Source organism: Brachyistius frenatus, unplaced genomic scaffold, assembly GCF_029030835.1.
Source record: "Brachyistius frenatus isolate BFR_SWC_R1_liver_20210118 unplaced genomic scaffold, ASM2903083v1 Contig_52, whole genome shotgun sequence".
NCBI classification, from domain to species: Eukaryota; Metazoa; Chordata; class Actinopteri; family Embiotocidae; genus Brachyistius; species Brachyistius frenatus.
The window spans coordinates 2,187,384-2,202,821 of NW_027210651.1; the positions used below are offsets into that span (position 1 = coordinate 2,187,384).

Here is a 15,438-nt window from a genome sequence, read left to right on the forward strand (position 1 = left end):
GGGAGAATCGTTATAATCACTGAGTGCATGAGAGAGAATATTCTGCACAAACCATGCATTGTTAACTCTGCGAGCTACTATAGCAGATCCAACTTTGTTTGTATTCAATGAACAACTCCATTAGTGACAATCTGCAAAACTATGCAGTTACCAAATGAGGCGTTGCACACGTTCCTTTATTTGGCTGCAGACGAAAGGATCCATTGAGTGTGTGCGTGTTGTGTTGAAGATGACGTCACGGTAATTTGACACATCATTCCTATATTATCGGTGCCACATTTAAGGGGTACTAGCTGCAATGAGGAACAAAATCCAGAAAAGCAACCAGTGTGAACAGTAAGTAGAGTCGAGTACAATGAAAAAGGGGAAAATGTGTCCTGGTAATGAATGGTTTTATGAACTATGATTGAAAGATTGCAAAGAATTACAACTTTACACACCAAAAACCAACTGCCACACATCAAACGATCTACCAAAGCATCTATTACTTGAAGAAACAACTGTAGTTTCCGTTTAAAAGGTGAAACAATCGCACACACAGTGATGTACAGTAGTAGTACCATATCTACCTGTTGAGGATGAGTTGGGGTCTGTGTTGAGCAAGCAAAAGGTAAGGAGGATGTGGGAGGAGAAAAAAAAAAAAAGAGCAAAAGATAAAACAAAATAGAAGAAGAAAAATTATGGCAGGCAGGTGAGGGTGAGTTTTTTTTGGGGGGGATGCAGTAAACTTAAAAAGAGAGAACAGAAGACGAGATGCAAAATAAAGGAAAATGTGAAGAGATTACCTGTATTTAAGATTAAATACCTGGCGACGGCGAGTTGGGGTCAGTGCTGGGCAGGCGGAAGACGTAGTGGATGTAGGAGGAGAGCAAGCTGTTGCGGCCATGCATGTCCTGGCTGGTGTCCAGGTACTTATGAAGCCGGTTCACGATGGACGCCATGACCTCGAAGGATGCTTGGCCTAGATTCACTAACCACACACACACACAAGAGTAGTCAGTGCTACTGCTACTGTGCAGAACACAGTGGCTACTGTAAAACTGAATAAATACATTGGACTTGGGACGCTGCATGGAAGGGGTGAAGGTTTCAAGGTGTTTAGGTGGCACATTTAATACATAATCATTCTTGACGCATTTTTGGAGCAGCTTGGAAGTTTGTTTCAAAACTTCCAAGCTGCTCCAAAAATGTTCCTTCTCATTTTTAGTCAGCGCACGCCATTATCATACCTATCTGTCCAGCGATGACTGGCGGTCGCACCACAAGCAACACTAGTTTGTCGAGCAGAAGGTGAAGGAATCGAACCACCGGCTCCAGCTGGGAAGAGTTGAGTGCAGCGATGCTGGACTTGAGCTCGGCCTCCAGGTTGTTCTCCATGATGCGCATGTCTCCTATCCTGACTGGGAACATGTGCTCATCAAGGGCATGTACCAAGGCAAAGAACTTATCCAGGTACTGGTCCTGTGGGGGGGGGGGGGGATGGGGATGCAAAGGAGAAAAAAGAGTGAGCAATTTATTACCATAATAAGGTTTGGTAAGACAATGCAGAATAGATAGATGGTAAGAGAACAGAAGAGAAGAGAGAAGTATGACAAATATGAATGGGGAGTACAAAAAGAAGACAAGCCAGAGCTTAAAAATCCACATTGTGTTGAAGGAATTGAAAAGTGAGGGGCACACAAGGGGAAGAAAGTCAAGAAACAAAAGTAAGCTTGGATCTACTCATCTCTGAGCCGGCAAGTTGGCTCACTGAGTAAAAACCGCAAAACGAACATTACTACAAGAACACAGGAGAATCCAGTGAGTCTAATCTGTGCCAGGAGCAGTGATTTATGAGCACATTAGTCCCAGTTAGGCTCCTGGGGACCACAGTCAAGCCCTCCACACCACAGCCGACACAGAGATGGAGTAGACCTCAGTAAATTACTGGCATGGTAAGAGTCAGCCACTAATGAACTGGTGCTGGGATGGAATTACTTAAGTGTGAAAACCCGATGTGGTTGTTTCGCTTAACTTAGCTTAAAGTGTGACACTTGTGAAAAATATTGCAATAAAGCTGTTCTAAAAACCTGGTTATTTAGTAATATAAGGGTTTATATTGAAATAGACAGGGTATAAACAGAAAAGATGGACAGACAGAGGTGGATGAGAGGTTATGAAAGTCAATCACAAATCCACAAAACACTACCGTAAAGCTACTGGATATTGTTTTATTACCTGTGTGTGGATGGTGGAAACAGTCACCACTTCCACGTTGAACACTCCTCGATGGTTGTCCACCCACTTCATTCCTGGAAGAGGAACCTGAAATACAACAATACCCAAAGAAATCCAGACTGCGCTACTAAAAAGGGCACAAACTAGGGAAAGAAATGTGCGTGTAATAAGGACAATAAGGATGCTTAATTCATTCTTGCTTCAAAAACACTTGCATGCTTGTAAACTTGTGTCTTACGTCTGGGGAGAGAACGGAGTAGGACTGCGGTGGCTTTTCCAGAGATACAGGCAGACAGAAGTGTCCTGTTCGCAGACGTCCATTCTGCAACATGGGGATCCACTAGAGAAGAAGGAACAGATGACAAAAAAGACACATTACAATTTTTCTTTGAATATACATTTACTGTGGCATCTTCAAGATTTCAAGTGTTCACATTGTATAAAATTGCATGTATGTCGTTCAACACAGAGTGCACCTGTGTGGGAGAGGATGTGGGTAATAATATGAGCATGTCTTCATTTAAACTTATCCCAGCATGAATGAAAGCACAAATAGCTGCTATCTACAACCACAGTACGGTCATGGCTTTACCTACCGTGTATCCCACAGGGGTCTCCAGAGGCGTGTTCTGCTTCTGCTGGCAGCTCACGTGGTAGAAGGTGAAGAGGATGTGGTGGTGGTCTGACAGAGAGGCGGGCAGTTTGATCTTGACCTCATCGTGAAAGTCAGGTGATCTGCAGCAATAAGAAGCAATGATATAGAAACGATTCAAGTACAGTGTTACGAATGGCTTTATATCTAACAATCTGATAGATTAGGAGAGGCTGCCAAAAACAATATAGATTTGTTTCCAAACTACGTAGACCGGTTAAGTCATGCATGTCAGCATCGATGTCAATCCACTTGTCTGTTGGTTCTAATTATATCCCCGATGACTACGGGTCTGTCTGAACGCACCATATAACCAAAAGTTTCACAATGCTTATGTTAATGGGCAAAAGGTAAATACTTAAGTCTTTATTTGCATTAAGGCAGCAAGTGTGCAACTGCTTTTCACTACTGAGTGCCTGCTCTGTGGTTGGCAACTCTTCAATGCTGGTACTCTGCTGAACATTAAATTTGAATGGGGAGCAAGTCAGTCAATATCTACAGGGTTCTCAAATTGACTTCCCCAGAAGACCTTCACATAACTCATTCTGGAAACCATTGAAAATGGTTAGCCCAGAGGTTTAATGGATTTGCTGGACAGGTTCACACACTAGCTATAGACTTGCATATTAGTACAGGTCTATCCCTGCAAGTACATATATACAACTGACATCTCCACATATCCCATTTCCATCCATTTATAACTTGGGAATGTTTGTCTCAAGGCAGAGCAGGGGTTCATAGTGGAAGCAAAGGGATCTAAAAAGAAAAAAAATTATATAACCCCTCATTTTTCACTTCAGTTGAATTTTCTTTCAAAGTCCCACGGGAGGAAAATTCTCTGCAGGCCAGTGCCCAGAAACAAACAACCCACAACTACAGCAGGCCCATCAACAAATCCACTAGGTTTGCCTCAAGGACAGAAAATGACCAAAAGTGCTTAAAAGGGTCACAGAAGGACCCTCATTTCTCATGGGCACAAACATTTCGGTTCTGGGCCAGAAAAGGAGAAATCATGAAAAAAGAACAGCACCAGGAGCAACTTTAATCACTGTGGAAAAGATAAAGTGTTAGTGGCTGGGCATGTTGCATCAAAGCCAAAAGCAGATATAAACACAGAGATGGAAGATTTCCAGATTTACAAAACATCTCTTATAAAAAAAGACCCGTTCCAGTTCCTTCAGATGTTCCTTGAAGGGCTTTCATGAGAGAAATATCTTGCCATTCCTGAGTGAAATGAAAAATGTATTGATCGTTATTTACAGCAGAGGCACTTCTTTGACTTCTTTTGCATGATTGTCCTCGTCCCAGAGGAACATAATTCACAGGATGATTAATTTTAGTCGTGAAGGTGTGATGTCAGGGTGACAAATGACAAACTGATGGAAGTCATAAAAAAGCCTTATAGTGATGATAAAACAGAGACCCCTCTAAGATCGAAGAAACTTGTGCCAAGGACACCACCCCCACTGCAACGCACTGAGCTCTCAGAGTCGCCTGTAACAGCAGTGAACTAGTGGACTGAATGACCATATGTTATTATCATGTTTAAAATGTTTTGATACCTGGTAAATGTGATTTTTTTTTTCCTACTTCATTTGAGCCTAATCATCACACCATAGAATAACAGTTTTTGAAAAGCTTCAGTTGGTGTTTTGATAGTTTCCTAGAGCACACTATACAGATTATTTCAACCAAAAAAGTCAACCGCACGTACCTGTTGTGGTACACCACAGCAGTGTAGGCCTCTTTAGCGAAGTCTGCACAGCTTGACTTCCCAAATATCACCTGAGGAATAAAAAAAAAAAGCAATACGATTACAGTAAGATTCAAATGATGGTAAAGCTGTGCTGTAGAGAATGAATTGTTACCATATCTTGACATAAATTTGCAGAATAATACAACCTGACAACTGCATTTCAATGTAATGACCGACATAAAAAAAAAAAATCCAAACATTATACCAACATGTTAACAACTATATCTAGAGTATGGCTGACTGGCCTGAGGTCAGTTCAAAAACAATGAATTGTGTTGTATTAGGATATGGCGTACCGGCATTGCATTGTTTGGATCCTCTCCATTCATAAATTGCACTTTCACTGTGATGTTGCGGGCGGAGCCTTGGCGGTTGGCGAAGTTAAGACTCTGTGCGTTCACATACAGCAGATTCCTGAAAACAATACCGACACAAGGAAAGAGAAAACAAGACACCTCAGTAATGATGTAATACTGCATCAAAAAAACATTACATGTAGTAAGAGATGAAATTCATAGTCTGTAAAATGTATCACAGAATTTTACACACAGTGATTCTTCATGTCTTTGAGTTGTGCTTTGGGATAAAAAGATGAGTCACAACATGCAGCTGATTTCAATACAAATGCTCACATATATGTTGTTATGTGGCTTCTGTTAATAACTATGTTGGATATAAACTAAATAAACAGGTTCCACAGGGCCCCTTGAAAAGACTGCTTAATTCAACATAAGTTCTTGTGCAATTAATAGACCCAAAACTTATAGCCACCAAGAGAATCTGGAGCTTTTGGATCCGTTGATGGGGAAGCGAAGGAGCACGGGGAGCTCCCGTGTAGCAAGTTACGTGCTTTGCCAGGTTGGTGATGCAAACTTGCACTAAACATTTTTTTGACGGGATCAAACCTCTCTAACAGGTATAGCGCAAACTTAACAGAACTATCAGAAATAAGCTTATCATTTGACTAACAATCACATAAATCTGGCATATTAGCAAACTTTCTCCCGGCATAAACAGTACGGTGGCTCTGATTCTGCTTGAGTTCTGAAGCCGGGAGTATCTAATTGTTGACAGCAGAAATAACAGTATTTCACTGTGAAAAACACGGGTTACTACACCGTTGGGAAAAGGTGGGAAGCCCAAGAATAGTAAGTGTAAAGTAACCAGGGATCAGCTGACAAACCGCAATGACGTAGTCGATCCTGTGGGGGACGGCCCCACAGAGACCACAGCTGGAACCACAACTGACAAGGAGGCGTGGGAATCTTTGTCTGAGGATTACAACTGTACTTATTTCCCTCTTCTGTTAAGCACCATGTAGCGTGTCCTAACAGTTTGTAATGGCTGCTTTGAAGTGGGCTGTTGAACTGAAATAGACCTCAGAGTGACTTTACTGTCGCAAAGATGAAACACCCATACAAGCACAAATGGAAGCGTCGCTGATTGGTCAGTTCATCTCATCAGATTCAACTTAGGTTAATCAGTACACATGTGAAAGCAAACTTTACACTGCAAACTCTGCAGCTCTCCATTACATTTGCAGGAAGCAGTTATGCGCGGTCGCTATTTCGGGCCGAGAGGCTGTGTTGGGGGAAAGCGTCATTGTTTATCAACTCTGAATGAGGAGGTTCATTTTTTTTCAACAACAGGCCAGGTCACAAAGTAATTCACTGATGTCAACCTTTTTGGGGGAAAATTTCACAGGTTGAAATAGTCCTGAAGGACTGTGTGAGTTTTAATGATATCTATTCTCAGATATCATTAATTGTGAAGACAAAAATAAAAAAAACAAACAGGAAATATGCTTAAATTTCATCATGGTTTTCAAAAGTTCTATGAAAACGTTACTTATGGTCAAACTTGTTTATTATATGATTTGTTCTTCACAAATATTGCCAACAGCCTAAATTTCACAGACAGTAAATTGTAAATTTTGTATCCTAAACAAACAAAAAAAGCTCTTCACATAAAATCTATTGCTGCAGAACTGCATGTTTAGTTTAGTAGTCTTAAATGCTACTTGACAATAATCTGGCAGCGCCGGATTACTGTACATTCACCCAGACTTAGACGTTCATTTTATGATTGAAGAACAAGAACATCTCCGCAATTGATAATCGCAATCGTAGGAATCAGTAAAGCTACAGATTTGAAAACTTAAATTAAGTTAGAATTCATTAGCCTGCTTCCTTACAACAAACATAGCAGTTGGCATTATTTAAACTGTTGAGTGAACTCAGTGGCATGTTTTATGTTTTGTATTTTGTCAAGTATAAAAAAAAAAAAAAAAAAAAAAAAAAATCACCAGCAAAATTGAACTTTGGTACGAACCACACCATTTCAGCACCAAAGGAAAAAGCTCCAGCAGGCCAATTTAGGCTCAAACATCAAATTCAACCTCTTGCTGTGAAGCCACAGCCTTAACCACTGAGCTGGAATGAAGGGTAGTGAATATAGTTGGCAGCTTTATGGTGATAAAGCAAATTCCTGCCACATTTACTTGGTTCATGGGCAATTCTTCCTTTCCACAACAGCCTCTCTTTCTGCTCTGTTCCTATGGAAAAAGTAGCATTCCTTCATTACTGAGAGCTGAGGTAATCCAGCCTTAAAACCGCTAATTACTGGAGAGCTCATTAAGATGCCTATGTGGTATTTTAAGGTGCACTGTTAAAGCCAAGGTGCTCAAATTTAAAGGCAAAGCTAGCTAGAGGCGATGGGCCAAATATTCTAGTATTTTCTGCAATGTGTAACAGCATGACGTTTTTTTATTCTGATGTCAGAACCTCGTCTTCAAGCATACAAACTGAATAAACAGCTGATCTGTAAACATGCATTCCTTTTGACAACTGAAAGAGCAAACTTAATCATTTGATTAGCCAAACCAGCGAATATACCAAAAACCAAAATTGCCAGAAATGATCAAATAAAACAGGTGGAAGCCCCTAAAATATATATTGTTATGGACAAGAACCAATTTCAATTCACTGAACTGTGTGTCTTATTTTGGAAATGCAGACCCACATTGCGTAAAAAAAAATAAGAATAATATTTATATTCCAATTAAATACTACAGCAAGTCATTTCACTGATTAGTTCCTCCCCCTCTCTGGTTGAAGTTGGGCATAATTTACCAACACTGCAAGTCTGGGTGAAACAACTTACTAAGACTCTCCCATAAAGATTGTTTTTTACGACAGAGCTCGGCTTTGATGTAATGTACCACAACGACAGAAATGATCCTTTAAAAGCTGCAAGCTAATCAGTAAACTGTGTTTTCCCCATTCCAGGTCTGGTGCCATTAAAACATATCACACGAGGCATGACAAACCTGAGAAAAAGAAATGACAGGACTGAGCAATAAAACCATGATGATGAGTACACACTGTCCAAACTCTCCAGCATCATTCATGCCCAGAAGCTCAACCCTGGCACAGATGACAGACCCACTCCCCTCTCCACAAAAAAAGAAGAAGAAGAAGAAGAAGAAGAAGAAGTAGAAGAAGAAGAAGAAGAGGAGAGGGAGAGAGACTGGTTCTAGGCTGATTCAGCAGGATGCTAAATCAAATCCAGGAGCATTAATTACACACAGCATTATCAATCAGAGCACAGTGTGTGCAGGGTTAGGAGGTTTGAGATTGATCAGACTGACGATCCATCAAAAACAGCGATGGCCATTGTTGGCTTTCTGCTGATCAGCTAAAGTGCTGCACCACAGATGGAGAGCAGGGCAGGGTAGGGTGTGGTATGGAGAGGGGATTGGGGTTAAATGGTTTGTAGAGAAGGGCGGGGGCTGTATATGTCATTTGCTCACTGCTGTGATTTGTTTGTTTGGGAGAGGGAGGGCTGGAGGGGGATTTGGGAGGAGGTGGGGTACAAAGCTAAAAACATAGTAGGGTTTAATGATCAACTAATCCCCCCCCCCCCCCTCCTCCTCTACTGAGAGGGCAGTATATAACACAGCGCAGCCTGCTGCTCTCTCATCATTTTAACAGCAAGGAAGTCTAGCAGAGGGAGAGGGGGAGTGTTGAGTGGCGCACAGAGACGAGGAAAGCAACAGCAGCGATAGAAAATATTCCACAATCCCGGACTGGAAAGGAAAGTCATTATGAAGCCATTGTGCCTGTTGCTGGTGCTAGCCAGCTTCACAGCTGCTGTCTGTCTGGAGAGCTCAGGTAGACAACAGTACCCCACCCCGCCTTCCCAGGCCTTCACCACAGCACTGAGCCCAACTGAGGCAAAGTCTCGCTTTGCCATGCTGGACGATGTCCGCCTGCTAGCAAACGGCCTCCTCCAGCTGGGCCAGAGTTTACGGGAGTTTGTCCACAAGACCAAGGCCCAAATCAACGACATCTTCCAGAAGCTGAACATTTTCGACAACTCTTTTTACCAGCTCTCAGTGGTCACGTCTGAGATTAAGGAGGAGGAGGAGGAGCTCAAGAAGACTACCAATTTCTTGAAGACCAACAATGAGGAGATCAAGAACTTGTCACTGGAAATCAACTCTAAGATCAACGGCATCCTGCAGGAGCGCACGCAGCTGCAGAGCAAGGTGGGGAGCCTCGAGGAGAGGCTGCAGGGACTGTCGCAGAGCATGATCCCAGCTGACCAGCTCAGCGAAATCACAACACTCAAGGTGAGAAGCTACTAAAGAAGCTACAACTTTCTGCTGCAATTCTTGAGATTTACTCCTCTAAGCACATCAGCTAGTGGAGATGTCTGCTCACCATTCAAGTCTATTGATGGACACAAGTTATTACTCCAATCAAGTTGACTTAACAATTGAAATGCATTTATTGAGCTCAACTACCTTGGATGACGTTAACCCACATGCCACATTAATCACCGCTGTACATTTTTCAGAAAGAGCAACGGGTCCCAGATAAGCCTATTGATCCTCATAGGACCAATAACTATTGCAAAATACATTAATATGTCCTAAACTGCGTGTTGCATTATTGTTTCCAATCCGACTTGTCAAAATACAGTATGTAGAACACATAAGCTGTAGAAGAGATGGAAACTTAACTCACTACAAAATATTTAGTATGTTTATCGTTGGGCACGAGTAATACTCTGCTTCTATCATGTTAGTGATAAAAGTAACAATTCCATAAACTAAAGATAAACAATACCAAAGAAACAGTTAAAAATGAGTTCACTTTAACTGATTCAAAAAAGCTCTTGACAGGGCTGTAAATTATATAAAAAGGTATAATGAATAAATAATGTTTTTGTCACGGTATTTTTCAGGAAGTGATTGAAGCTCAAGATAAAACCATCACCAATCTTCTGACAGCAGTGAAGGAGCAGCATGATCAGCTCAACCACCAGAAGATGAAGATTAAAAACCTGGAGGAAAAGGTAGTCGTACAAGAATTCACTGCTTTTTTGCATTCAAAGGCCAAACATCTGACATCAGTGAGAGGATTTGGTACTTTGAATTATCTATGCAAGTTCAGCTTCGGGGATATGTTGAGGGGGGGAATTGAGCTGACAACGCTATTTAACATCAAGGATTCGCGTTCTCTTGCAGCTCAGCTACGACAGTTTTCAAGATACGGTTGACAAGCCAATGGATTCAGACCAGGCAGCTCCTGATATGTTTGAATATCTGACAGGAAATTCAACTGGGCTGAACACAAATGGTAATTATTCAAAACATGTCATCAGTATTCAAAAAGCTGCAGTAAGTATTAAAATTCTTTCAATGAAAGCAGTGCAATTTGGATGCATCCCGTATGATTTTCTTTATTGTGTTTCAGACTTCGCTGTGGACTGCAGTGACTTGTTTAACAAAGGAGAGGTGAACAGTGGAATCTATGTTATCAAACCAAACGGATCTGAGCCGTTCAACGTTTACTGCGAAATGAGTTCAGGTGGGTGAGACTTCAATCTGAGTTCTCAGCGAGAGCATCAAAAATACTGCATTTGTATTCAGAAGGACTGACATTTAAAAGATAAGGCACCAGCATGTCTCTAATGAAGGGGCAAAGAGCAAAAAACAAAAGGTTATCATGCTCGATAGGAACAGGTAATCCATAAAGGGAGATAGAATCCAATAGGATATCCTATTCACATTATTTTTGAGAAGGAGGCTTCTTGACTTTCCTGACCAAAACGTTTGTGTGGTTAACTTGAAATGTATTTCTAATTTCTTCAATAGATGGGGGTTCAACTGTCATCCAACGCAGGGTTGATGGTTCGGATGATTTTGACCAGACATGGGAAAAGTATGAAAAAGGATTTGGAGATATGGAAAGTGAGTACGCTTTATATTTTTAACTTTGTATTAAACAAATGCACTTTTTTGAATTCATCCAAAAAAGATACAATTTGAAGTTGACTGTACAGTAATAAGAATTGTTATTATTTTTTTTACTTATAATAAGTTCAAAATAAATAAGCTCTTTGTCAAAATGGCTCATTATTATTAAGAAATATTGTTGTGCAATGTTCTGAAAAAACACTAAAAGTAAGTGCAAACATTTAAATTGATTGATTAGGGCGGCGAGTTTTGTTTGCTCGAAAGGCCAAAACCCAAAGTTATTCTGTTAATTCTGACTCACAATAAAGCAAAGCTAAAAACCGTCACATCTGAGACGGGAAAATGGGGGACTGCTTGACAGTTTTACTTCAAAAATGCCTCGAACTATCATAATAGTTTTACTGTCAACTGACCAACTGGTTGTACAATAGTACTACTCACAGTTACTACAGCCTTAAACTGCAAATACGTTTGTAGGAAGAAGGGGAATTTCCAAGTACTTCCTACAGTCGGGGTCAAAGGAAAATAGAATTTGTCACATATGAGCCCTGAACTGACAAATTGGCTTCCTGTATTGTCTGAGCACACAGCCAGTTAAAGCCGCTTTCCCTTCAGCATTTGATACACTCATGCAGGCTTTTATAGGAGCAGTCATGCTATATCTAAAAGTAATGGCTCTTGCAGCAATGAATTAAGTTGTAAAGTTCTTGTCATTTTCTGATTAAATATGAGTGACTAAAAACCTCATATTTAGAGATAAAAAAAGAAATTGATAAAATAATGAATTTAAAAATGCATCAGACAAAAACCATGTTGAAATTCCCTGCTAACAGACATGCAGCGTTCAAAATAGATTCTCTTAAGGGTGAAATGTCCAAAAAAGATCAAACGTGATTGACGTCTCATGCAGAAGACTTCTGGCTGGGCCTAAAGAAGATCCACAGCCTCACACAGCAGGGAGTTCACATCCTGCGTGTTGATCTGGAGGACTGGAAGGAGGAAACGCGCTGGGCTGAATACCGCTTCTCTCTGGATGGTCCCTCCAATGATTACACCCTTCACGTCAGCCACTTCTCCGGTGACCTGCCCGATGCCATGGCCAACAGCACCGGCATGAGATTCTCCACAAAAGACAGAAATAATGACAACCACCGAAACTCCAACTGCGCTCGCAATTACACAGGTAGGAGTTTTACAAGCTGACCCAGCGCCGGCGCAGCATGGTGAACTGTATCCACGGCATGGCAACAAACAAAATAATGAGCCGCATTTGCAGACGTTTTTTGTTATTTTAAAACAGTTGTCGTATAAAACATTTCCAGGACAAGATGATTCCGTTAATACTACTTTGTGTCGATCTGACTTTCCTGTCCTGACTCTTTGGCAGGTGGGTGGTGGCTGAATTCCTGCGGTGAAACCAACCTCAATGGGAGATATTTGTGGTTGAGAGCAAAGGGACGCTCTGTGAGGAGGAAGGGCATTCACTGGAGGCCCGGCACAGGGTCCTCGTACTCCCTCAAGATGACTAAAATCAGCGTACAACGAGATCCAACCGCTTACAGCTCCAACTGAACGCCGCAGCTCACACCGCATACAATACTACTGGCATTTTTCACATGCAGTGATATCTAACGTTCAACCAAAAAGTTCAATACAAAGGGTAGAGTGAAGTAACACAGGTTTTACATATGTCTGTGACACCACATTATCTGCAACGTCGAGCGGACTGCTTCCCAACACCATTTTGTCAGAGGCTGGGAAAAGCTGAACTGTCGCAATGATGCAACAATGACACAGGTTGTTAACCTATTGGGTCTGATCCAGCAAGGACAGTAGAGAACTGACATTATGCAACAGCCACAATCACTCATCAAACAGACATATTGATCCACATCAGCAACCTCATTCTGCAAAATGTCACAGTGTTACAGCGGGATAGAAAAGCATGAAGAGATAACAATTCTAAAACTGAGATTGCTTAACCGTCCTTTAGGTGAACTTAAATGCATTCGATATGTTCGTTAAACTATTTTAAAGTATACTTTATCTTTGCAAGGCAAAATATTAATGCACGTTCCCAAGCACAAACACAAACACAAACAGGTTATTACATAAAGCATGCAAATTCTATCAGTCCAAATTTTTAAGAAACACTGCATCTTCAACAGCTTAAAAAAGTGGCCGTGCTGGTAATTTTTTTTCATTGTAGGCCTTGTAATTTTTTTTTTTATTATTATTTTTTTTTTTTATGGTATTTGACACTGCTTCATCCACACATCTACAAAGTAGGTACAATGTCAGCAGTCTGATTCAGTACAAAAGATTGTACATTGTTGTATATGGAGATACAAATATTTGGCAGCGCACTGATGGGAGTTTTTATCTTTGTCTGTTCTGTTTTTTTTTATTCTGTAAAGTATTTAACCATGTTCATGCTATTATACGATTTATGCTGGTATTGTTAGAAAAACATCATTTCTGTGTATTTCCTATGTTATTGAGTCATATTGACTTTTGTCCGTTATTACAGCATAACTAACTGTACTGTAAATGTGCCTCATACTAACACGTCACCCTGAAAAGAAGCTATGTGCAGTAACAAATCATATTTATGAAGACACAATAAATCAATCTGTCCAAAAAACTATATTTTTTTTCTACTTTGTTTTGAACCAAATGAAATCTTCAAGGTATTGCTTTTTAAAAAGGCAACACAAAAGCCAAGAAATAAACTTAAGAAAGATGGTGAAATCATTAGGTGAGAAAAAGCCAGTGATCCCAGACAACCATTCAAAACAACAAACACATTCATTAAACCCAATTCTGCCGGCTGTCTGTCATTAGTTAATCTACAATGGGAAGGCACCTGGTTATTTGCAGATGAATAAGGCCTTTGGCACAGAGTCCTGATGGCTGCTTTGTCTGCTAACATCTATCTCGACGTGGCCTTGACAAAAATAGCCGCTGTTCAGGTGGAATAATTGTGTGGTCACAGTGGCAGAGATGAGATTAACATTAACGAGCATCGGAGTCAGTCATCACTGTACAAAGCACTAATTTTGATTAAGGTCTTCACTTGCTTGGCAAACCATCCATAAAAAAAAAAAACTCACTTTCAAATAAGCAGCAAAGAAAGAAAGGCAACACTGAAACATAATGTTAATATAGATGTTAATAGAAACGTAAGCCAACGAGGCAAGGACTTAATGATTGTAGCATGACTAGGCAGTAGAAAACCCTCAGGATTCCTGCAATCTGTTGAAAGCTAACTTGTTTTCCTGTACCTGTATGTGGTGTTTGGTACATAGACGTCACGGGCAGGGAACTCCAGGATTTCCCTGGTGGGGCGCACCCTGCTGTCTGGGTAGGGTTTAACCTGCAGGAGGTCGGGGGTCAAGCAATAGTGGGGGTTCTCTGGGGCTGGAGAAATGTCCAACTTCAACTGGGCTGTGGAGGGAAGAGGAGATATTAATTTGAATAAAAAAATTAATAAAAAAATTGGTTCACTTCTTCAAATTTCTAATCATGATCATCAAAGAAGAAGAGTCTTTGTACCCGTGATGGGTCTGAGTCTCCTCAGCACTGAAGAAGGCCTTCTCATATCAGCTAGGAACTTATACAAGTCCTCATCACTAAGTCTGTCTCCCTCCTAAAAAAACAAAAAAAAGAAAATTACAGAGAAAGTTAAAAACACTCAAATGAAAGATGGAGGATTTATTGACATATCTCTCATTGCAGGAGGTGCTTCAACACCACATGTGTATATTTAATACTTATGTGCAGATGGAGATGCACACACCTGTTTAAAGAAGTTGGTGATGGTAAGTGTTGCGGGTCTGAAACCTGTCAGACTGCATGATTCATCTCCACTGGTGGTCCTCTCCAGGGAACGCCGTCCCATGATGCTCGAGTTCCTCCGTTCTGACCATGAGCCTTTTCTTTCTACACACAGACCATCAAAACAAATTCAACATTTTAAAACAAAGAAACAATCATGTTTAGGTGAAACAGATGTATTCTTCTCGGATTTAAATATACATTTTGTTTCTACTTTGCCTAGCAACAACGGGAAGCCACCGCAGGCAGCATCGAAGATAACTTGTGAGGTCAAAGGCTAGACAAACACTGAGGGTTAAAACTCAACGTAACACACCAAGGATCGATATGGCTGGATACTTTGTTGGATGTTGCGCGCTCTGTTTGAATTTGCCTTTCTTAATATTTGTCGTTGGAAAGTTCTTTTCAGATAAACACTCTAAAGTGTGCTAACGTGTCAACATGTCCATGAGTCACGTGCGTGACTGTCAGGTCTTTTCCGGTCTCTGTCCCCAGATAACTATGTGTGACATTGAGACTGCAAGTGGGTGTATAAAAGAATAAAAAATACTGGTTTTAATACAATGTACAAGAAAATGGATAATAGGTTTCTTAAATGAAAATATGACATAGACGGCGTTGGACAAATCAACTCTCTAGATGGAATTTAATACCAGTAGATTCTTGACTGAGATGCAAAAGGAAACGGTGCCTCCGTTCTGCAGAGATTGC

The 15,438-nt window shown here is 40.8% G+C and overlaps 2 protein-coding genes across 22 annotated transcripts in view; one reads left to right on the top strand and one right to left on the bottom strand.

The window, feature by feature from the left end:
- dock7 (dedicator of cytokinesis 7) overlaps positions 1-15,438 on the bottom strand; it is a 304,975-nt gene that overhangs the window by 279,831 nt on the left and 9,706 nt on the right. For 14 of the 21 annotated variants that reach the window (XR_011311159.1, XM_069704785.1, XM_069704804.1 and 11 more), the window contains exons 12-22: positions 14,690-14,832; positions 14,446-14,539; positions 14,175-14,337; positions 4,922-5,039; positions 4,584-4,654; positions 2,814-2,952; positions 2,456-2,557; positions 2,218-2,304; positions 1,230-1,461; positions 806-970; positions 570-590 (exon numbers count right to left, since the gene is read on the bottom strand). Coding sequence is in view for 20 of the 21 variants with exons in the window: in XM_069704785.1 (XP_069560886.1) it covers positions 570-590; positions 806-970; positions 1,230-1,461; positions 2,218-2,304; positions 2,456-2,557; positions 2,814-2,952; positions 4,584-4,654; positions 4,922-5,039; positions 14,175-14,337; positions 14,446-14,539; positions 14,690-14,832 (1,335 nt within the window). In the remaining variant the exon portion in view is untranslated. The remainder of the gene's footprint in view (positions 1-569; positions 591-805; positions 971-1,229; positions 1,462-2,217; positions 2,305-2,455; positions 2,558-2,813; positions 2,953-4,583; positions 4,655-4,921; positions 5,040-14,174; positions 14,338-14,445; positions 14,540-14,689; positions 14,833-15,438) is intronic. The other 7 variants (XM_069704801.1, XM_069704800.1, XM_069704798.1 and 4 more) reach the window with 1 other exon arrangement.
- angptl3 (angiopoietin-like 3) lies at positions 8,623-13,124 on the top strand. The gene is made up of 7 exons (XM_069704778.1): positions 8,623-9,258; positions 9,876-9,986; positions 10,159-10,270; positions 10,388-10,501; positions 10,789-10,884; positions 11,801-12,073; positions 12,278-13,124. Exons 1-7 carry the CDS (start codon positions 8,731-8,733, stop codon positions 12,460-12,462), a joined length of 1,419 nt encoding a protein of 472 aa, XP_069560879.1. The 5' UTR covers positions 8,623-8,730; the 3' UTR covers positions 12,463-13,124.

Coding starts and splice junctions, on each gene's coding strand:
- angptl3 (XM_069704778.1), top strand. CDS start 8,731: ATGAAGCCATTGTGCCTGTTGCTGGTGCTAGCCAGCTTCACAGCTGCT. Junction 9,259..9,875: donor GCGAAATCACAACACTCAAG/GTGAGAAGCTAC, acceptor GGTATTTTTCAG/GAAGTGATTGAAGCTCAAGA. Junction 9,987..10,158: donor TTAAAAACCTGGAGGAAAAG/GTAGTCGTACAA, acceptor GTTCTCTTGCAG/CTCAGCTACGACAGTTTTCA.